At 32.6% G+C, this 24,451-nt stretch overlaps 1 protein-coding gene and 1 long non-coding RNA gene across 4 annotated transcripts in view; one reads left to right on the top strand and one right to left on the bottom strand.

Moving 5' to 3' along the window:
* Window positions 1-24,451, top strand: part of LOC126849456 (uncharacterized) — a 79,561-nt gene that overhangs the window by 36,107 nt on the left and 19,003 nt on the right. The gene's annotated exons all lie outside the window — the stretch shown is intronic.
* The window catches only part of LOC126849428 (uncharacterized), a 64,075-nt gene that overhangs the window by 21,065 nt on the left and 18,559 nt on the right, over window positions 1-24,451 (bottom strand). For 2 of the 3 annotated variants that reach the window (XM_050591230.1, XM_050591233.1), the window contains exons 3-6: window positions 15,045-15,193; window positions 14,339-14,464; window positions 13,310-13,496; window positions 10,933-11,189 (exon numbers count right to left, since the gene is read on the bottom strand). In XM_050591230.1, coding sequence (XP_050447187.1) covers window positions 10,933-11,189; window positions 13,310-13,496; window positions 14,339-14,464; window positions 15,045-15,193 — 719 coding nt within the window. The remainder of the gene's footprint in view (window positions 1-10,932; window positions 11,190-13,309; window positions 13,497-14,338; window positions 14,465-15,044; window positions 15,194-24,451) is intronic. The other variant, XM_050591232.1, reaches the window with a different exon arrangement.

Genomic DNA, 24,451 nt, shown 5'->3' with positions numbered 1-24,451 from the left:
TAATAGACTGCAGAGCAAATTTAAAAAAAAAAACGCAACAGCGATACTTTTCCTGATTGCGTTATAAAAAATTTTTTAACAAAAGCACAATTCATCGCATCAGTTGGCGCACATCATTTAAAGCAGAAGATAATTTGCATACAACAGGAGCGGGGATGCAATTAACATTGTAACTACGTGAAGTAACGATATATAATCATAAATTGTTATTCTCTGCAATAATATTGTGTATATAACGACGCATAGAATATTCTCTGATAAATACAAAGTATATTCTCGGATAAAAAATTCTTACAATTTTATTGCGTTTCCGTCTAATAGCACATATATTGTAACTCACGAAATTTATTCTATTTGACAACATAATAAATAAATTGTAAGCAAATCATTTTAATTTTTCCAATTTACTTTTGAATTCATTAAGCAACAAGATTCCAAGATTTTACGTTACGATAATTTCCGGGAAAAATATATGAGATTATTTTTAGCGGCACGTGCCAATGAAACAGGATATCTAATAATTTTTAATGAAACACAAGAGATAGTTTTGTATATGAATATCGCGTGTGTTTGGATTACTCGTTTTTATCGCATTATCGAACAAAAACTCTATTTCATTTGTGACACAAAATGCAGTCTTTTTATATAAATGACAAGGCATTTAAGGAATATATTTATTGAATGCATAAACATAAGAAATTAATTGTTTGGAATAATATTTCGTGTGTGCTCGATGAAGCAGTTTTAAAAAAATTTTATTAAATTTTATTCGGTTTTTTTACTTCTCACGTCAATCTTATCAAAGTTCTGTTTCATAGAATTTTTTTCAGCGTTTTAACAGAAAAATATAAAATGTGTCTCATAAAAATTTTAGTTTTACGTTTAATCATCGATATTTTCAGACTCTTTGGTATGAAAAATATTTACATCGAATTCATTTGGAAGCATTTGGAATTTGAAAAATCCTTCCAAAAATACTCTGCGAATATAATCCGCAACACGTGTTTGTATAACGTTTCTTCATAGTACTTGCGATTGTGATTTTGTACTATTCCAATATCTCATAACATAATGCGATTAAAAAAAAGGACAAAAGAAAAGAGAAATTTTTTTGAAAAAAGAATATGACATTATATTGAGATTTAATAATCAATATTAACTTTATTAAAAACGAGAAACATTATACTCTTGTAATACACGACGGAAATAATAAAAATGTTAGTTTTTTATTCGGAAAATATTTTATGTATCACAAATATATTTTCGGATCTAAATATTGTCTCTCGACGAATTTATGTGAAATAAGATAGAGCAATCTTTTTAACGAAAAGAAGCTCTTCTCTGGAATAGAATTTGTCCTATGATACCAAAGTGGACGATGCTCTTCTCCCTGAGGAATATGCGGAGCGAAGGGAGGTAAGAAACGATTCGAAGGAAGATTTCTTGAGACATGAGAAGAGATGAGAGGATAATGCATTCTCTTCCCCGAGATTTGTGTCGCCGATAGTTCTTATGCTGCTTTTGTTGCAACCACATTATAGGTCTGTTGCCGCAGACTGTACGAACAAATGGTTTCTTATTACAAAATACGCAGGTATGTCATTTAAAATTCCATAGAAAACAACTGTGCGCGAAGTAAATCTCGTCATGAAAAACTCTATCGAATCCATCGCTAAATAAAAAAGGCAATCTCCGTTTTAAAATTAATTATATGATGTATTTTATTTGTATTTTTGCATACATGAGCTTTAAAATTACTTTGCTGCATTTTAGTAAAATTTAGCAATGCAAAAAGCATTTCATTGATTTTATCATTTTGACGTTACACTGTTTTGATATAGAGATTTAATGTGCCAAATTAGATTAAATTAAATTGGATGATCAAATGTATATCCAAATTGCGAAAACAATAAACCTGCTCGCAAAATGGCTCGCAAATATTCATTACGCGCAATTGTTAATAAACATGATAATTGTATGTCATTATTAAGTGCAAATCTGCAGTAACGATCCATTTTATTTCAAAGTTTCGCTTCATATGAGCATTTTTTTTTAACTATCGCTATTTACACGAATATTAATGATGCTATCTGGAGAATAAGGGAAAAAGAGATGTCTGTGACGTGTATATAAAATATCCTATCACATGTAAATTACATTATACACGTCGCATTTTATTCGCTTTTTCTATTAACTGCAATCGCTTTGCAGAGAAACAAATTGTTGTTTAAATTAGATGCGAAATAATTTGCGAACGCATTAGTTAAATCATTGTAAAAAGCTAGACATTGATAAATGTCACGGTAATTTATTAAGAAGAGTATATATTGTTTCGTGTGGGTCGTTAAATTTTTCCATCATTTTAGCGCGACATGCATCACATTTTACGACAAAGAGATTGCTGCGTTCTCGTATTTATGTTTGCGTCGTTCAAAGCTGCATTGCGTGTATATCGGCCGTTGTACTGTCCTATGTAAAAGGATTGATATGTGTCGCGCACACGTGTTGGAGTATAGACTTTAGATCCTACACTGAATCCAGCGATGCAAACTTAATCTGTCAGATACAACGAATGACGCATCATAAAATTGGGAAAATAAATGTGGGAGCGTACAAGGATGTCTAAGCTGTCACTCGAATCCAGAATAATAGAATTATAAAAGATTTGGTCAAATTATTATCATAAATAATAAGATCTTCCATTAAATGTTACATAAATTTCGAATGTTACATGAATATGGTTTTCTAAGTCGCTCGTAAATTATGCGAGACAGGAGCACATTCATATAAGGCCAGGATATTCTTTAGAAACTTTCGTAAAACTCCATTTATGGAGACGCGCTGTGCTTTAATGCATCACTTGATGTTTGTTCCATAATTTAATAACTGCGTTATCAGTTGCACACGTTGCGATTTATCATCGTAGTATGCGATGGCATGCGATAAATTTTTACGATCGCTAGCATTTTACGAACGACCATTTCATTCCACGTCTGTTAGTAATTTTCAAAAAAAAAAAACATTAAAATCAAGATGTGTTTATTCATCAGCTTTGAAATCTGTGATATTCTATAGAGATTTTAAACAAAAACAAATGCTTGATTAATTATAACTTTTATGTCACAACATTACATTACATTGCCTCACAAACTGCTTCTCGACAGAATGCAATTGTAAATTTTTTGATTCGTAAACAAAAATTTCAATAGAATTCTATTAAATGAATATTTTTGATTCACCGGAGCGTGTTAATCACCACGCCTCATTGAGACAAATTGATAATTGGATTTAACACGACTAATTGCATTGGAAACAAATAAATACCATAACATTACAAAATTTAGTCAGCTCTCACGTACACACGTCATCCTATTTATCACCGCGTACTTTATCCTGCTGATAAATGAAAGTTGTCACTTTAATATGTCGTATTTAACTTAAATACGTAAATATTTCAATGAAAGAAATAATAATCAGTTGAACACGTTTAGTCAAATCAACAACTTTTTTTCCTCAGTCCCGATACAATACGTTTAAATGTCAGTCACCGCAGAAACATCACTGCGGTTTTTTATCTGTGAAAGCTTTTTTTATTTAATATTCTGTTTGTCAAAAACTGGCAGTTATATATATTTTTTATATGAAATGGATCATCAATAATTTTACAACATAATGTATAGGTCTATAATAATATCATTGAAGATACGTAATATTTGATGAAATAAAAATCAAACTCCATATTCTATGATTATAAATAGAATAGATGTCATTTGCAAAATTGCATGAATTTTCTGCTTCATTTACCTTGTAAAATTTTATTCAAAATCCCATTCGACCTCCTCGATATCGTCGTTGTGAGAGATGATGCTTATTTAATGGTAACAATTTGGAACTTGAATCAATACGTGGAGACCATCATAATTCACATCAAACCAAATTATTGAATTCTCTTCTCATAGTAAAGCTTTAAAACTCATAAGTATCTTCATCGTAATCCGTATTTCACGTTATTAATAACATCAAATTAATGACGACAACAAATGTATAAATTATAACGGTAAGACAATTTTATTTAACCACTGAAAGTTTACTGAGTATGCCAATCAGTAACACAATTCTTCGTTAGAGATATCAGAGAATCACATTGCATAGATAACATACACTACACTGCGTTGAGTCATTAGAGCTCCACAAAAGACCATTACATGCGCATTGCAACAATTCGCAAAACATACACATACATCTGACGAAATCCGGTGCGTCACTTGATCGCGACTTTATCACATCCGATTGAAAGTAACTTCGCCTTTAACGAAGCGAGATGTAATTTCGTTATCGATTTGCAGTGCAGCGATGCAATTTCGCGTTGCGCCAGGACATTGAAAAGCGTCATGGAAAGCCACAAAAATGAGGTAGAGCTTTTCCATCAGCAACATAGTCAAGAGAAATGTATCGAAGTCGATTGAACCACATGAAATGATCTTTCCCACGTTCAACTGGCCAAATTAACACAGCCAAGATACATATATACATATACACATGCATATATATATGTCTACTATTTTTTTACGACTCGGATTTAAAAATTTCTTCTTTACCGTTTAAAAATTTGTAAAAAAATATTTTACAAAATTCTCCGATTATAAGTGATCATATAAATTTTTTTTAAAATTTCCGCAACATTTATAAGACAATTACAAAATGCAAAAATACTCCTCGCTACTCCTCGTGCATAAGTTCCTCGCGATGTAAAGGAAGGACACAGACTGAAAGGAAGGCTCGTAACAGATGTGGTGTGCTGTTAAGCATCCGAGCATGACATTGGGGCAGGTGAGTTCGAATTTCGTTAGTCTCAGGGCTGTAACATGAGTAGGTCTCAGATTAACGCGTACGTGATATTGCATTTGAAATGTTTGGGTATCGAAAATCCTTTATGACATAACTACTTTTTAATAATCAATTGTATTATATATGTTTAGAATAAAATGGTACAATAATATAGTCAAATATTTTTTTAAAACATAAATCTTTAAAAAATTTCGAATTGCAATAAATGTAAGCAATAGATACATTAAATGGGAAATTAAATTAGAATATTTTATAATTATAAAGCATATATTTTTTTTTTTTTTTTATTAAATTCATACTCTTTTACATTAATATGCCGTAATTGTTTGATTAACGCGCAATTAATTCAGAAATATCTCCGCAATAATGATTATCAGTTTGTGCTGAGATTTCTCATTAGAAATGTCAACGTATAAAAATAATATAAATTACAGATTATTATCTAGTAATAATATCACACTTGTTATTACGTGCTCTCACAGAAATCTTCCCATGCTTTATAAAAGAACTACTAGTTGCTCAACGTACAAAGACTCACCTGCTTCTCAGACAATTATATACGCCGTGTACGAAAAAAGGATAGACATACAATATTATATTTTATGAATGTAATTTTGATTTTTCAATTCCTTCGAATATCGCATCTATCGAAAAATAAAAACGATTATTATGAATCCTTATTATTACTCGGGCGTAAAAAAAAAATACGAACAAAACTGAATGAAGACACCCGATACATCGGTATATAAAACACAGGTGCCGCCCTTTTCCGGAGTGTTTTTCTCACAGGACGCGGAGTGGGCAGAAGGGTGAGCAGCGAACGAATTCGTAACGGAAACTTTCAGAGTGCTCTAAAGTAATTCCATGCAGAACTTGAAAGAGCGGAAGTGGGACACAATTACGATGGGGAACAATCGGAAACTTCCGTGATTTCTGCGAGCGTCGTAAACCCGTCCGTAAAGTTTCGCTTAGATCAGGATCTATCCTCGTACGAGCGAGTAGATAATTAAGGAGCGAACTTTGTATGACATAGCAGATGAAAATATAGTCGAACAATACAGCTGAGATGGAGAGAGAGAGAGAGAGAGGGGGACAGATCGTTTATTTTGGTTAAAACTATGAAATACTGTGAATACGTTGACACAAAGTGGAAAGAAAAAGTGTTTATACTCTCTTTTTTTATTATACCTTCTTGTCTCGCATTGCTGACGGTGCGGAATAGGAGGCTCGCCATGCATGAAAATCACTCCTGGATTCTGAATAATTCAACTCAACATGCTTGAAATAGGGTTACATGGCATAAATTTATGGGGAAAGAGGAGTTAGAGACAAAAGAGAAAAGAAGAAAAAAAAAAGCAATAAGGAAAGATTTATTTGCAACTATAAATTTAAAATGCGTTATGATAAGAAGCTTTTGTAATAAGAAAAATGTAATTGGTCACTTCACATAGAGATACTATTGAAACAAGTCTCGGATTAGTGCGACTTTGTAAAGAAGACTTTAATTAAAAATTTGATTAAATAAAATAGTGGAATCGAAGAAAATGCAATTGTTTATGAAAAATATGATTGTCGGGCTGTAGCGTGGCGATAGGTCGACTAATTTAATTTAGATCGGGTGAAGAAAGAGAAAGGATTAATTTTTCAAGGAAAATCTGGAAAAATCTCATTTCCGCCTGTCACTTCCTATCATGATTCTTCGATGGTTAAGTTCAACGCATTTACATAATCCGATCTTATGGATGTGGTCTATGCAATCGATGCATAATATCAAGTCTTATAATTTGACGATAATTGCTGTTTTAATCTAGAAATTGATATAGAAAAACATCTTGCTGTAAAGAGTTTAAAACGATATAAGTTGATGAAAAAACGATAATGCCACTGTAAAACTGTTCAAACATTATTCTTATATTAATAATTATGATACTTGATATCACATCACAACACTTGTGAATATTTTTTAATTAAGAATGATAATAATGTAACACGCATATTATTATTTATGATTTAATCAAATTTAATTAAAAGTTATTCTTCCTGATGTATTAATTATATGAATAATTTATAATTGTCAAATTTGAATTATTGCATTAATTATGCATCACACCAAATATTATAAATTTATTAAACGCATTATCACAAGTAAACGATATATTAATGCTTTTCGTGGCAAAAAGGATATTGGATTTGTCTTTGAAAAGCAATAGCAAAAATTCATCAGAGATAGTTGGATAGGAATGTAGCTCCGCTGAAAGTTAAGAAACGCTTGGATCGTCTCATCTACATTTGCTTCTGCCATTTATATGCAGAATGTATATGCTTTCACGTTTGCTTTCACTTGACGTGCATATCAACACGTTGTATACTCGAATCACTTTCTTCGCTTAAAGCTTGTACGGATTCTATTTAAATTCTTTCGCGATGTGTCGCATTTATTCGAAAATAAAATGGCGAAAAATCACTCGTCTTCCATCCTTGGCAAGAGTCGAAATAACATTTGAGCAAGAACGTGGAGCCTTGAAAGTGAAAGCGAATCGTTTCTATGGGGGACGGAAGATATATCTTGCGTAATTGATTGGAAGTTACAAGCCTCCGGATCGGTCATTATTCTTTCGGTATCACGCGATTCGGGTAAATAATGCCGAAATGAGTGAGAAATGAGAGACATCATTTCCCAGCTTCAAATCGCATTATTGCAAAGTCGGTTACGCGATACTTTTATTTACGATGATGAATTATAAGATGCGGTAATGCTTATGCTCTTATAAATTGCCAACTCGTTCACCTGTATCATTGCTCTACCGTGAAATTCAAGTCAGCCTCCGCAGCGACTTTAGCATAATGTCTTTGGATGGTCGGAGAAACGAAGTCGGAGTGAAATTCAATCTCGTTAAACTACCGCTCGTAATTAGCACTCGTCGAATCGAATCGATTACGGCGAGAGCGTTTGTGTCGCGAGGTGTTGTGTTCCTCGTTAAAACTCACCGGCGGCGCCGTCGTTGCACGTCGTTGCACCGAATGCAGAAACCGGTTTATGCCGCGCGACGATTCCCGACCATGCATTCGTGAGGTCCTCTCCACCTTCGTATCTCTCGTCTTGTCTCCCTCAAATTCCACCTTCCTCCTTCATTTTCATCCAACGATGGCGCGCGGCTCCGTCATCGGCAAATTTTGTAAAGTTCTTTTTCTCGAAGATGTGCCGATTAACTCGATTTACCGCGACATTTAACGATATTCATAACGCTCGTGGATAATTTGTTCTTTCGAAACACTGCAGTGCTCCGAGCCATTCGAAAGTCCTTAAGATTCGTATCCAGTATCACAGCATTTTCAATCTCTTCAATTTTATACAATTTCTTTTTATGAAAAAAATCTTATTTATCATTGATGATTTTCGATGATAATAACAAAATTGTTTCCCGTTTATTACATCATTTCACTCACTGCATCACTAATTACATTAGATATGGAGCAATTGACTTTTAATAAGCTTGACTCCACCTACGCCGGTATCGTTAATCGTTGTTAGAGAAGAGAGGTTTATTCCATTATTTTCTCTATATACAGTGATAAATTATTGTGAATACTGATTGTGAATTATATATATATAATTATATATGATTTAGGAAGATGGCAGAGGAGGAGGGAGAAGTAGGGAGTATCGTTGCGCGGAAAAGTTGAATTGGATTAGTTAAGTATCACTGATGATTAAATTGCGATTTTGAAAAGTCGCATTTGTTCTCTAGCACGTGTGATGAGCGATGTTCGCGCGTCCTTTGTTCACCATCGCGAATCTTTCCTCAGCGAGAGTTTCGAAGTACGCGAGAGCGGTCGCGGCCGCGAACTGTGTAGGTCGCTTAGATACGCAGCTCGCAAACACCTTTCTTCCTTCGTCGGACAGGTGGACTTAAACAAAGCGCGGAAAATGATTGGCTGAGGAGAGACCTGTCCGAGGCAGGTATATCGCGCGCTTCGCTCAACGTGTACGGTTTCTGGTTTCATCACTTTCAGGCGCTTAACCGAATATATACGAAGCTGTAATGAGGAACAGCATTTTATAGGCTGTGCCAGCCTTATGTCAGATATTATTCTTTTGAAAAAAATCCCGCGTGTCAAAATTATAGCGTGCACTAATTATTTATTACAAAGAATTTTTCTTATATACGTATTATTTAAAACACTGTTTCGCAGTAACAGCTTTTACAAAAGCAATTTTAAGCTTCAAAGGATCTCTTTTGCGCAGAAATTTTCTCAATACACATATTCAAAAGAATATCTTATTATCTTGACTAAGTAATTAGAGAAGAAATTTTGGAGCTCAAAAATATTGCATAAATAAATATTTATATTTAAATGCTCGGTAATGAAATACTTGCAATGTTTTATCAATTTTGTAGAACTTGAAACTCATCTTAGAATTTGAAAATATTTTAGAAATTGCAAATTTTTCTAATTTCTCAAGATAATTATAAGTGGGACATAACAGCTGCTGGTAGCTGATATATAAATTCATTCAGAATTCTAGTAACGATACTATTCCCGCAATTTAACTTTAAGCCACAGTGGTCTCCGGTGGTTAAAACTTTCTGTCGCGAGCTTATTCCTTGAGAAGAACATTTTCGAGAAATACTTTTATCATAAATGATGATTATAAATGAATTTACCAAACATATTTTTTGAAGAAATGAGAAAGATTCGATGAGAAATATCATATTTTCAAATAAAATTCATTATAATTTGACGCAAAATTTTAAATATTATATTTTACGATTCAGCGCATTATTATTATCAATAGTGAGACAGAAAACGAAAAAATCAAGATCCATATTTTAATTTTGTAAATTTATCAATGACTAATAGTTAAACGAGTTATTTTCCTCAGCTGTATCAGTATTGAATTTCCTGCAGCTAGTGTACCGCCATTTCATCCATATTGCAATCTTTATAGATTAAAAGTATTTAAAAAGTAATGTGATATCGTAAAATATTTTCTTAGACGACGAATGTTGTAAATATTGTCTGTTTTATGTTTTTGCACAACAGCCATTTATACTATTGTAGAAAACGTTTTCACAAACGTTTACACACACACACGCGCGTATCAACAAAAATGTAATTCAACTTTTTATATATAAATACACAAGTATTATTTCCTGTAATAAATATATTATATATTAGATTATTGTGTGAAATTACATTCAGCCACACACTGAATAATTGAAATTTATAACTTTAATAACTCTTTCGTTACATTATTATGGACGATTACTGGGAAGCTGTAATTCTGAATATATATTAAGTTACAAACGATGAAGATTCGTACTGCTTGAACTAAATTTGCCACGTGCAATTATAAACTCTGAAGAGATATAGATTAATCAAATCTGCTAGGAGAAATTTCGTGCAGAGCAATCTGACAGAACTTGATTCTCAGTGCAAAACTACAGATTTCTCATTAATATTATTGATTGAAGTTGGAAAAGGATGTATGCTTATATTTTAAATATTGCGTTTTTATTTCTTTGAATAAAATTTTATTTTTAAGTTTAAATTTTATTTTATCGTTTGTAGCGGCCAAGCGATTATTAATCGTCTTTTAAATCATTCTTTGCAAATAAATTTATAAATTTATTACTTTGCCGAATGAATAAGAAGCTTTTAGCAGTCTCTCTTACCGACTAGCGTATCTAAATATATTGTAAGAAATATATATATATATTGCATTATACCTGAGCAAACTTTTACAACTAATTTACAGATATTGCAACTCAAGCATAAAATCGTACCGTAGCCCTGTTAATAATTCGCGAAAATTGCGCAAGCAGTACCCTTTTGATTAGACGCTATCATGCGTTTTATTAATTAACTTTTTTATTAATGTTTGCGCAAATGCTTTTAATTAGAAACTTTGAAGATACTTACATGTATATTTTGACGAGAGCAAAAAAAAAAAGAGAATGTTTATTTCAAACGCAAAAATTTAGCGTCGTTTTCTATTTCTCGGCAACGAAAAAAATATTGATGTATTTTAATCGTTATCGCGCGGTGTATTTTGTCGATTAACAATTTACAGTGACTTACCTACGACCGCTCTGTGCCCTTTAATTCTTCTGCCGATATTAGGCGACACTAGACTCAATCTGTCACTTCTCGCTCCCAACAACGGACTTGGACTTCTTCTCAAGGGTGGATGCTCGACAAATAGGCCATAACTATTGCCAGCACTCACACTGTTATTTCCGGCGACAGTTCCTATTCCACCTGTCAAACTCCATTCCGCCACGCTGTCGATTGAACTGCTTCTTGGCAGGCAGGAACTCGTCGTACTGCACTCTCGTCTGCCAATTAATATCGCTTTATTATTACAGAAAAGAGAAAGAGAGAGAGAGAGAGAGAAACACAATTTTTTTTTCTTTATTTTCTTTTTTTCTGCAAATTTGATTTATAGCACACTTTTGACTTATATTTTTTATGTCCATTTTACGTGAAAAAATTTACATAATCCATGACGAGAAAAGCAAAGTACATGCCAAATTCTTTTTCATATCAGCAAGGAAATGGAATTTCAACCTTGTGAGTGATGCGCGTTAATGTGGCGAGGATCGTAAATCAAACGATCGATGCATTTTCATGGGTGCGGTTCGCATGAACTGCTGATGCAGGATGCGTTCCCTCATTTTAAGCGTTTTCCAGTCGAGCTATACCATCGCCGAGGTGACGGTAATTTAATATCGTCGAGGGCATATACGCGTTTATAGTATAATAAAGGCGCCAGATGTTACTAGCAGTAGGATGTCCTAGATGCTTAGGATCTATATTCATGCTTCAAATAACATATTGTGGCCTTTGGTGCCTTTTTATCGAAACCAAAATTATTCAGTCACATATTAGATGTTGGTTTAATTTTGCACTGTGTCAGAAATTGCTCAGAGTTATTCAAAATCTTTTTTTTTTTTTTAATTAATACCAAATATATAGTTGAGCGATTACCAAAAGATAAGATAACTTTATGAACCACCAGGTTTAATCTCCAGGATAAAATTCTTCTTTTAGGATGACTAGTGTGAAAGTAAAGCTTGTTACTTTAATCTTGAACCCCCTTTAATTGTCGACCCTCGCGAACGCAGTCACAAAACATCACCGCTTGTCATAATAACTTTGTGACGTTTGTATTTTAATTCAGGACCCTAATTTCAGTAAGTCACTTGCGCATAATAATAACGAAAATGTGCCAAGCTGAGTATTCCGACAATGATGTTTTTGAAACAACCAACACTCTTGTCTGAAAACTGAATTTGCGTTTTTGAAAGGAATGTATTCAAGAAAATTGCTGTCTAATTTACGTGAAACAGCCTATACAGCGAGATAATGCGCAGGAAATCTATCAGAGCGCTATTCATCGACACGATCAATAAGAACACATTCATAGTGACACAATGATATCACTAACTAGAAAATTGTTCCACGCTTCGTTTATCGCTTCCGACAAAAGCGATAAAAATCGATTGATGCTAATATCATACTCTATTTGCTAAAAAAAAAAAGAAAATGATTTGCTATATTTAATTTTAACGTGTTCTGTTTATTTAGTATGAATTTAGTATGAATAGTCGTGGAAAAAAGTGGAACCATTCTTTAACAAATAATACTATTTGTTTGAGAAAAATTATTTGTCACGAAACAACTCCACTTTTTTCCAAGACTATTTATTTAGATGATTATTATTTCCGAAAGAAGTGGATCAACATGAGCGATTTATACACGTCATTACCAAAGTGTTTCTTAATCGCCTAATATTTCCGTAGTTATGCGAAATAAATGCGCAATCGTATCACGAGTAAAACACGAAAAATGGAAAGGACATTTGACCGAGTCGGGAAACAATTGATGAGGTTGGCGTGATAAAGTGGCGATAATCAAGAGGATCGCTATGTTTGATGAATCTATAAATATGAGCTTACAAAAAATTAAATTTCTTTTATTTGTTTGCGTGCCTGAATGAAGAATCAAATGATTCTCTAGCATTTTATTTGCTAATTCAATAGAGGCCAATCCAAAATTCAATTCGGCGAGGACATTTGAAAAGCAAATTCTGAATGCGATTATTAAGCAGTTTCGTCAAGCTAACGTTCGTGTATCGGCTTTCCATCTAATTTCGTATTCTATCGGTTTCAGTTACAACAATATATTTTTACGGCGTTGGAGCAGTGCATCTCTCGCTCCACCATATACACAGTCTGCTTTTAATTCAATTCATCAATTTCTTATAGATTTTGTATGTAAGAATTGCGGGTTTTGCTTGCTTGCCATCAGAATGTCAAGATCGTAATTCCGTTGCATTATAAAGTCGCTGTTATATTATGTCAAGTCAGATAATCATTGAAATGCGACTTCATTTCTACATAACGTATTACAAGAAAGTACGCGATATAATCAATATAATAATTCGGTGGCATACCTCTCCCAAGAGAGCCGTCGTGGAATTTCATCGCTCGGCGTGAAGCTCGGCCTCTGGTTCAAGAGCCTGGCAAGCCGGTTGAGAGGTTGCGAGCCGCCGATGCTGGAGGTACTCAACCTGCCGCTTCTTGCCGAGTGTTCCTTGGAGGATTCCCTGCTCGCTGGTCCAGAGTCGGAGACGCGACGTGCTGTCACAGAGGAAAACCGTCACATGAATTCAAACGAGGCGGACAATCAACGATTCTCGATTACCCGATATAGTGTATAAAATCCATCTCCGGTCACTATCAACCAACGAAAAATTCGCGATATTGTGTACCGAACACAATAATCTTGCAATGTAGTCAAGTTTCTTCAACATTGGACATTTTAAAGAAGGAGAAATACTTTTCTCCAGAAGAGGAAAGAAAAATCGAATATAATAAAATTTAATTTCGGATAACAAGAAATTAATTTTCGATGATAAAGCGGGTGCTACCAATATAATAATTAAATTTTAACTTTTAAAATTTTAAACATGAAAAAATATGTTTTCATTGCAAATACCGCGTAAAAAACAATAAAAGACAGTGCTGATTGTTTGAATAACGAGAAAACGATAAATTTGCAAGAAATTATATTAATTTGAAACATTACATTTTTTTGCAATAATTTAAATTAATATTTTGACAATAAGATTGTAATATAATCATAATAATTCTGTCATCTTTGTATACATAATCATGCTTGTACTGTACATTAATAAGGAATTAATAATGAGGATATCAATACGCTATAAAAATCGCTATCTAAATCACTTCAATAATCTGAATGGAAAAAATGATGACAATTCTATTGGATGATCTACTTATATTAAATAATCCGCATGCTCAATGAGAAAAATGTAACATTTACTTAAAGAAAAGCAGTATAAGGATACAAAAGTAATGTGAACGCATGAGCTTCTGAAGTGCGGGGCTCAGACTCAAATATAAACTTGAGAGACCTCTCATTTCATGACTTATGCAATAAATTCTTGGTTATACCTTACCTATCGTGTCGTCCGTAAAGGATATTCTTGGCGTAAGAAGCTTGGTGCATTGGGAAGCCGTACTTGCGCGCTTCGCGCAAGTATTGTCCGTATTGGAAGGTGGAACGACCGATATCCCCGTTACCGCTGAATGCGAGCGAAAGATGACTATGATTAAATGGGTGAGAGACTGTTTTTCAACGTAATCGCTAAATTTCTACTCGTGTACAAACTTTGAAATTTACAAATGACGAGAGAAACTTACAATTATGAAATATAATATGTTTGCAGTGATGGAGAAAGATGATGATGCATCAACAACGTGCAAAGGACAAAAGCATAATATATTTTAATGGATTTAAAAAATATGATGATTATTAATTTACTTTCACTATTCTTTTTTATATAAATACATATAAATTTTACTACCACATGTTGTTACCGCATCTCGAGAAGAAAGATACAGGATGATGCGATAAAACAAAGTAAAGAGCAATATTGTATTCGCGCGTTAAAAGCGAATTACCAGCAATGAAAGGATGAGAGAGAAAGAAATTTCGAGATAACTGCGGAGGAAAAGCTGCAGGCAATACGAAAGAAAAAATATATGTTACAAAGGAAACATTGTCGCAAGAAATTGATCAAGATAGCTATAATACGACAGTGTACTGTGTACGAAAAAAGGTAAAGAAAGGCGCAAGAGAATAAAAATCCTATTTATACTTACCGTTGTAACGAGCATCGATTTGAGCTTGAAGTATATTGAGACCAGGCGCGACAATGGCTGGTAGAGTTCGGGATCGTAAAAGTGGAGCTGGACGTCCCCCGGGACCCCGTCCCGATCTGTTCTCGGCTTTGCATTCTAGCACGGGAGTGCTGTAAGATAAAAAGATTGTTGTAAATGAAACAATTCTTACCAACTCGCTTATAATACTTTATATAATTCAAATTTAATTAATATATTTTCTTAAATAGAATCAGAAATATGCTATATTTGTAAATCTCATTTCGATACATCTCATATGTTTTATGTCATTTTTTATCGATATTGATAAAATCATACATTTTATCTAATATTAAATTAAATTATAGTTGGATAAACTAACTCCCCCGCACACTTTGCTGGATGGTTAGATTCCATTGCCATTCGGAAATGTCTATCATATCGTACGTAAATGAATATGAATTTCCGTGTAATATACATATAATTTCGTAATTCACTTTGTAATCATTTCGTAAAACACAAACTGACCTCGGTGAGAGAAATTAAATCAATTATAATTTATTGCATCATGAATAACTAATCATATTAGTGAAACTGTAATAGTTTTCGCTATTAATTCTTGTATGCCAAAATATAATTAACATCATTCTCTTAATTAAATGCTTCCGTTCTATATAATTAATTTTTGAATTTTTATAGTAGCCTAATAATGGCGTATATTTTGATAGCTGTCAAAATTTAATACATCATGATATATAATTTTTTATAACAAGCGGAAAAATTTTAGCTTCTTGTCTATATGGAAAAAATATAAATTTTTTATGAAAGATGACAATTTTGTGATAAAATATTCTCACAATATGACACTTGAATTTTGATTTTCTGCTAATTCATTTCTTATATGACTCTTTGCTCTTAAGCGAGATATCTCGTGTAAAACCGAGAACTAATATCGTAGCTCTCCTATAACTTTGAATAATATTTTTTGATAGTGCTGGCGATGCTATGAATCGAAAATTTGTCTTTTATCAATCAGCATTCTGTGCACTAATAATAAAAGTCAGTAGTAAGACATGAGCAAAGACAAGCATCGATGTATCCTAATCAAGTTCTTGGAGTTTGCTGGATTAAAAGAATGCGAACGAGTGAATTCTATATCTGCAGCATGACACATTTCACGGAAAGTTCTTGATTACGGTAACTTGTTCTGTTGTTCGAGGTGCACTTTTCGTCAAACTTTCTCGCGTTAACGTTTCGTTTCTTTTGATCATCACGGATCTTTTCTTCCTTCTCAAGAAGAAACTCGGATAATTTTCTCCAAGGTATTTTATACGTCACACGTGATAGATATTTCTTTACATAAATTTCTTCATGAACATAATATAATGTTTACATTATTGTTAGGAATTATTGTATAAGGAAAATGAAATTGTCTTGATGCTTCTAGCGATAATATAGAGTTATAACCCAGTGTATTTTACGATTTAAATATATGTGTGTATACGTGAATTTATTTTACGTAAAATGTAGAGGTATCCTGAGAATTACGGGCTGAACGTAAAAGTTTACAAGAATTAAAATTGCTCCCGTGACAGCGATATACGCTCAACACAATTTAAAAAAACAAACTCAACCAAGATTGCGTATCTCGATTCTTTTCAAAGGAGACCAATATGTGAATTATAGAAAATACAAATTTTTTTACACATTCAACAATAATGTTTTTAATATCTAAAGTATATAATCGATATGTGTGTACGATATTTTAGAATAGATTTATATGACACAGAATTTCTTTCAACACCGGAGGGAGAAATAGATGGGCAAAATTTACGCGAGAATTGCTCTACAGTAGAATGGAATTAAATTAATCCGCCTAATGACGAACAAAGTAAAACTTTAGCGAAATTTCATAGAAGCTGCGGTCTCTCCGACCAAAAAAAAGCGTTTACCCTCGGGATAGAATAAAAACGGCGGAAAAGGATGAAGAAATCTAATTGATTTTACGCGTCATCGTAAATCGACGAGGGGAATAGCACATCCTTGAGAAGCCATTGGAAACGCCCAAGTCTCTCTTTAACTTATGGGACTTGTGGAGACACACACACGCATCTACACAAATGGGCTTACGATGCTACGAGATGACAACGTAAATAAAAGTAATTGCTGACTCTTAAATCCGGTTAAACTTGAAGAGAGCTGAAATGTATTCATTCTCTACACGCGTAAAAAAAAAAAAAATTAAGCTAAACTGCAAAAAGATTCGTTATCTGTCTTCTTATCTTATATTAATATTATAGTATGTTTATTTTTGTTATTTATACATATTTTAATTTTATAAGATAAAAATGATTTTTAAAAGTTTTTATTTACTGTAAATTTCCACTGAACTTTTGAGACATTAACCCGTTTCAATGGAATCGTGACGATAATCCATCTTCTAGTTGATATTGTCGTGTTTTTTCTACATGACGTGGTACAAAAGTCGGACAACTGTCCACCCCGAGAATACTCAATCGTGTGCAGTGAGAAGGAACATGAGTCAACAACGAGTTTTCTATAGCGCTTCAATGTGCAGCGGCTGAATACTTTTCAATCGACGTGTCGATACGAGAATGGAAAACAGTGAGCTTGATATTAGTAAGCGATCGAAAGATTGTACGTGAGAAGAAATTTTTTACCTCGAAAAGAGAAGAAGATTAACTGACTGGAAAAAATCTTTTTGTATTTCATAATAATATAGTACATATTTTATAGGGCGCAAAAAAATATTTCGTCGCTTCAGTGATAATTTTTAAGAAAATTATTTAAAATGACTTATCTTTCTTTATTTTTTTCTCCTTTTATATTTTTACATAATAAGAAACAACGTATTGTTCTAGATATCTCTATTTTACTACATTCAAAAAAGGAAAAGCTACTATGAAGAGATGAGTTTGTAGAATCATCTCTGATTTTCCTTGACTTTTGATTACTCTTTGATCTTTGAAATTGTAATTTCTGGATCAAGGAATCTTCTTGAAACAGATGAGATTACAACATATTTGTTTCTCCCATTTCCTGCAATTGAAAAATCAGAGATCTTTACTACAATAAAAATCTCAAATGTTAATAATGATTAGTTAATAATGATGATTCTCATAATCTTGAACATGACGTAATATATTATTTATATAATTCACAATTTCCTGAAATTAGAATTACACATTCCGCATGTTCCAAAACTTGTCGTACATTATGTGCCGCAAGGTCAAACGTAAATTTAAGAGAATGTCGGTATAGAAAACAAAATAATAGCTAGGAAACGCACGCCCAAAATGCTTTACACTCATGCTATAAATTTACCTGTAATGGACACTCGGCATTGAAATACAGATTTACGATGCGTTGCATTATCAGAATCTATTTAGCCATAATCAACTGCAAAATAGAAATTTCTTACAATCTCTCTTTCGCAATTCTCCGACATGGTTACCTCATATTTAAGAGACGTGAAAATTTGAAATTTCCTCCTATAATAAATGTAATTGATACATCTTGTTTTATTATCATCGATCTCATTCTTTTAATATTTTTTATTATTTAAAACTCTATATTGCAAACATATAAGAATTAATGATACATGCAATGAGATTATTTTCAATTTTGTATATCTCAGCTCGTGTTTACACCTTTAACTTGTTTGTGTGTTGATCTAAATAACTCTTATATCAATATAATACTCGTGCAGACGGTAATGAAGAAGCGAATTGTTTGTTTTCAAAGTGCTCACCTTGAAATATGAAAAGCCGACGATGGGATGAGAAAAAGGTAAACGAAGAATATGTTACAAAGTGGAAAATCAATAGCGGCTATTTATATAAGCGGAAAGATTATTGATCGTGTTGGAGCGACAGTCAAACACTATCTCTCATTTATCTTTGATCTTTCATCGACGCAATATTTATCGCTCGCGTTGCTTGTAGGCACGCAGTTTGATGTACGACTGATACGTTTCATCAAAAAACTGTCGAGCTCATAAAATCGCAACTTTTCGCCGCAACGTGGGAAGATAGGAATTTTTGAATTGTAAAATATTGCGTTCATATCGATTCTTTTTTTTTTTAACCATATTGTGCATTGAACTTAGCAATATTATTTAGAATTCCCGGAGAAATTACTTGCTTGTTTTTTTTTCGCGAAACATATAAATCTATGATAAAAATATTCATTTGTAATCTGGAATGTGGTCAATTTCAATAATACGAGAAGACCTTTGATTAACATCGAGTTTGCAGGAAAGGTGAGATCTTGCACAAGTATATATATTTCGAGATCTATTGCTGATTAGAAAAATATTTACTCGTTCGAGAAATATAGGATCGGTGTAAAGTGTATCATGTTAAATGGGAAGGAGAAAATTGCGATTTATAAAATATATATATATATATATATATATATATATATATATATATATATATATATATATTTGCGATTCCTTTAATCATAGATTTTTTAGAATTTTTACATCTTGATTGGAAAAAATATTTATTTATATTTTAGTTATCATACAACGTATATACACAAAACGTGAGATATAAATAAATATTATACTCGTTAAAAACTTTATACAATTTATATAGAGAGAATGAGACAATTAATGATATATATTGCATAAAAAAATCCGATAATAATTGAATTGATAAAACAGCAGATTTAAAATCTGGACATATGAATATTTTATATTAATTAAGGTCGATGATAGAAGAGATGCGGTGTGACCTCAGTCTCGGGAAGTCTTTAATTGCGCAATTCTGGCCGAATATCAAGTGCCAATTATCGGATATTACAAGAATCGCTGGAAGAATATTACTTACGTGTTAGTCATTTGTTATTCCATAGCAAAATGATGGTTAAGATTATAGAAGCTCTATTAATTAGGAGCCTGATAATTAGCAAAAATTATCGCAATAAAAGGAACATTTAACCTCGTAAATACGTAGAATCGATTCTTTGGCTTTATTTAAAGGAAATTAAAGAAGCAAAACGATTGCAAAACGTTGAACTTCTCCTTCAATTTATCTAATTTCACCTTTCTTTTTTCGCGTCTTCGCTAATAAATTTATCGATTACGCTGTTGGATTAAATTTTCGATTAGCTCAAAGAAATATTAATCATTCGTTTTATCTCCTTTTATCCCTTTTGATGTTTCAATTTTTTTCGTTTACCTCACCTTAATTTTCTTTTTTTTTTCTGATATCCATCTCTTTAAAAGTCTGCACGTCAATATCAGTCATTTCTTTGTAGCGCACAACTTGTTCGTCTGAAATTTCGGTATTTTTTAAGAGTCATCATGATTGCAGGATCGATAATACTTTGAGCGAACGAGGATTATTTTCAGTAGAGATGTTGGCAGGATAATATTCTGGCGCCGGAGCAGTGTATCATGTTAACAGCTTTTATTCTGTGCGAATGACTGAGAAACTCTAATGGCTTCCTTCCATTTCCACTAAATGAGCTATGTCGTGAAAAGATATTTCATTCCGATTTACTATAAGAAAAGTCTTTTTTTTTTTTTCTTACGTACGTCAAAATTATTGCAATATATTTAAAACAGAAATCTAAGAAACGAAATCTGCATTTTTTATCTTATTATGAATTTGTATTGAAAAATTCTTATAGCTCTCCTCAGATATGTTTACTAAAATTCATAAAATATTCCTCAATTCCTTTTACATACTTGACATGATGAAAAATTTAGAAGGAATAAACTTTTCGCAATTTTACAATATTCGTATTTTCGATACTGATGAATTTTAAAAACAATTGGTTCGCGGCTGTTTTCGCGATATCAGAATATACATAAATTTCTTTCTCCCAGTTGTATAAAACTGTTTTGGCACGCTAGCTATCGTATTATCGCGTTCGTGACCTTCGTTGAAAACGGCGCCCTCGTATCTCAACCCGTTTAACGCCGTAGCATCACAGAGAGCGAGCGAGCAGCTATAGTTTTTTCAAGAAAGAAAATGTCTGGCAATTTCCTACATCTTGCCGCGCACTCTTTTCATCCGTACCACTTTGTCTATATTTCACACAGATACAAAATTTCTATTTGCAAAAATGTATGCAGAAATTACGTTATATATTATAAATTATTGCTAAATTATTAAATATAAATAATTTTATTTTCAAATGTAAGAGAAAAGGTCATTTCAAATCCGTTAGGTAATAAAATCATCATGCTATAGAGTTTTTTCAAGATTTATATCTGGCGAGATTTTCTTATCAAATCACACGCCTTATACGCCACGTTTTTTGCTTTTTGATTTGTGATTTATATGAGATGCTCGTGCGCTTGTCAGCAAAACGTAAGGCCAATAATCGCCGTCGTATGATAAATGGAATTTTCAGCGACTTCACATATATGGCATTTCGTTGCAAAAGCACGATCGAAGATAATTAAAACGCCGTCCCGTCGAGCGTAAAACTCGCGTACGATCACAAAGCGAATAATGGAGTAACAAGCCGGCAGGAAAAGAGGAAAAATCAATGCCACTTCTAAACTCTGCTTGTTTGACAAAAGGTGTGTTGAAAAAATGCGACAAAAAAAAATGGAATAACGGATGAACACATGCTAAGGCTAAACTGTTTATAGCTTTAAAATGAAACATGAGATTATAATTTTTCATCGAAATACAATTTTAAATCAATCATACATCAAAAAAATTTCCATCATCCAGAATATATCTGTATATTACAAAACTAAAATAAAATTCTTTGAAATTTTTTGAACACGTTCTTATATTCTAGAAAAATATGAAAAATAATTTTTCTGTTTCAACACATGATAATTTTATATCTGTCGACAAATAAAACGAATAGACAGAAAATTTATTAACAAGCAAATGAATTCATAATAAGCAATGGAATTCCAACAATACTTGCAACTTTATAATATGTAGAGATTTTTTAAATATTTAGAAAAATAACTAGTTTTTTTTCCATTCTTAACAATATAAAATTAAATGAACACGGATATGGAAGAAGTAGAATTTTCATAGGCGAGGTGTACGAAAAATTTTAATTAATTACTCGCTAGAAGCATCTCTCTGTAGAATTTCGAGAATGAATAAGCTAAGTGGCAAAATCTGCTTCTCTAAAGCAACGAAATAAAAATTTAATTTTACGAGTTTAAGAGATACGAAAGAAATTTAATACGAAAAATTCGTACGGAAAATCTGTTTTTTCGTTTTTACGCCCGTTGTGCGTTAACGAATTTTTTGTGGTTGCGTGATTCAATTTTTTCTTTACTGTACATGCACATGGATGAACTGTATGTCCAACTTGATTTACTTTTATTACCATATGGAAACCGCACTTTGTATGCTTCAGCCATCGTATATTTTCTGTAACGTCAAATTTAAAGGACTATAATCTTGGCCAGAATATTCTCCATATTTTTTTTTTTTTTTTAATGGAGATAATTAGTAAATGTATTTTTCTGTTTTGCAAAATTTAATTTTTCTACAAGAATAAAAATAGAATGATAAAAACATACTGCTATGTTTTTAAAATAATTTTCGTTAATGTACTCATTTTGAGAAAAGAAATAAGAGAGAGAGAGATAAACATATTTGTAAAAATATTTCTATAGTATAAGATTAAATAATGCAGCACAAAGCACATGGTAAATGTCATGAATTTCGCAAATGACGTGAGGCAAAGAGGCACATATATTTGCAACCGCACAGCTTGCTTCTGCGAACACTTCAATCCACGTGTTTCGTGTACGTCAGATTTTTCGGTTTCACCGGAAATAGCTTCCCTATGTTGGATGTGGTGGGCAAGTTTCCAGACAAGTGCACGATGACGCTTTCTCTCTCACGTCTTCGCCAGATATTATGTTTCCATTTTCGCAAATTCGAATTTTCTGACTTCTTCCTAAAGAGAAGCTCTCTTTTTTGCATTCTTTTTAACATTTTATTGCAAAAATACTCTTCTCTTTTTTCTCTCTCTCAAACTCTCCTTTCGCGAAAATGCATTGAGAGATAGTGCAAAAGCTGCAAAGCAAAGACTGCTCAGCCGGGACGAGCTAGCTATCTCGGGGAAATTGCGAGCAAGCAATTAATTTCGCAAGTTAATTCAACACTTCGTATTTTGGCTTATCGCCTTTCTCGAAACATTTGACATATACTCGATGATGAGATGGGATATATATACGAATAGTGACGCTCAATTTAATCCTTTTACACGCTTTGACGAAAATTTTTGAGGACATTGCAGATAATCAAGATTTTTCTCCTCTTTAATACGAAGATATTAATAATCGTAATGATAAGAAATGATTCTTTTATTAACAAAATCTGTTTATAGATTGGTTAGATATATACATACTTGAGGAAAAAAAATAGGCTAAAAAGTGGTAGAGCTGTTTTAATGACAAATATAAGTTGAGAGCGACGGAATTTACATCATGATAATAAAAATAAAAATTTTAATTTTGAAGAACGTATTTCAACATTCTTTTTGCTACGTAATTATCTCTTTCGGTGTAAGTTATCTCCAACTAACTTTGAAGGAGAGAATCATGGAGTTGGTCTTTTAAGCATTGCTTAATCATCACCGCGCTAAAGCTCTAAAGTTTATACGAAATGTTCAGCGGCTGAAAATCCTTATATTAATTTCGAGGAATTTGTCCAAGCCTCGTAATACTGTCAGACAATTAAACATTTATTACAGGATCAACGCATTACAGGCAGCGAGAGGACTTTGAAGTGGATGTAACACAATATATATATATATATACGGTTTGAGAGAGTGCTTCTATGTTTGCGTGAGTGATCAGTCTAAGCAGTTACAAATACAAACGTAATGTTAACTCGGTAGTAACTTTGTATCCGACAAGATTAATTCGGGATCGATGGCGACTTTCGAACTCTCGATGAAAAGCTTCTCGCAATTCGAACTTCCTTCCTTTGTATCTCGGCAATAATACGATACATTCATATGCTTTTTTCTCATTTATTTCTTAAAGTTGAGACACATTTAATCATACAGAGAATTAATTAATATCTTTTATATGATATATCGTAAATATGAGATATACGTATTTTTTATATTTTTTTATTTAGTTTCTTCTCAATCGATTATAATAGTCGACAGGGAATATAAGCAAACGATATACTTGTAATAAAAACATAATTTCTGTTAGATTCAACATTTTATTCCAATTTTATGCAATTTCGCATCTTGTTTCTGAAAGATTGAAATTTGTTGCTATCATGAGTTCACGGATGAAATTATCATAGTAATAACATTTCGCGACTTTGTAATCGTTTGCATTTGACAGACACTGTCTGTGTGCTTTCGCTTTTGTCCCGCCCTCGGGTACTTATCCCGAGGTAAATTAGGTTCGTCGGCTCAAATGGTAG

The sequence above is a fragment of the Cataglyphis hispanica genome, chromosome 5 (genome assembly GCF_021464435.1).
Source record: "Cataglyphis hispanica isolate Lineage 1 chromosome 5, ULB_Chis1_1.0, whole genome shotgun sequence".
NCBI lineage: Eukaryota > Metazoa > Arthropoda > Insecta > Hymenoptera > Formicidae > Cataglyphis > Cataglyphis hispanica.
This window is presented reverse-complemented; position numbering and strand designations above follow the sequence as displayed.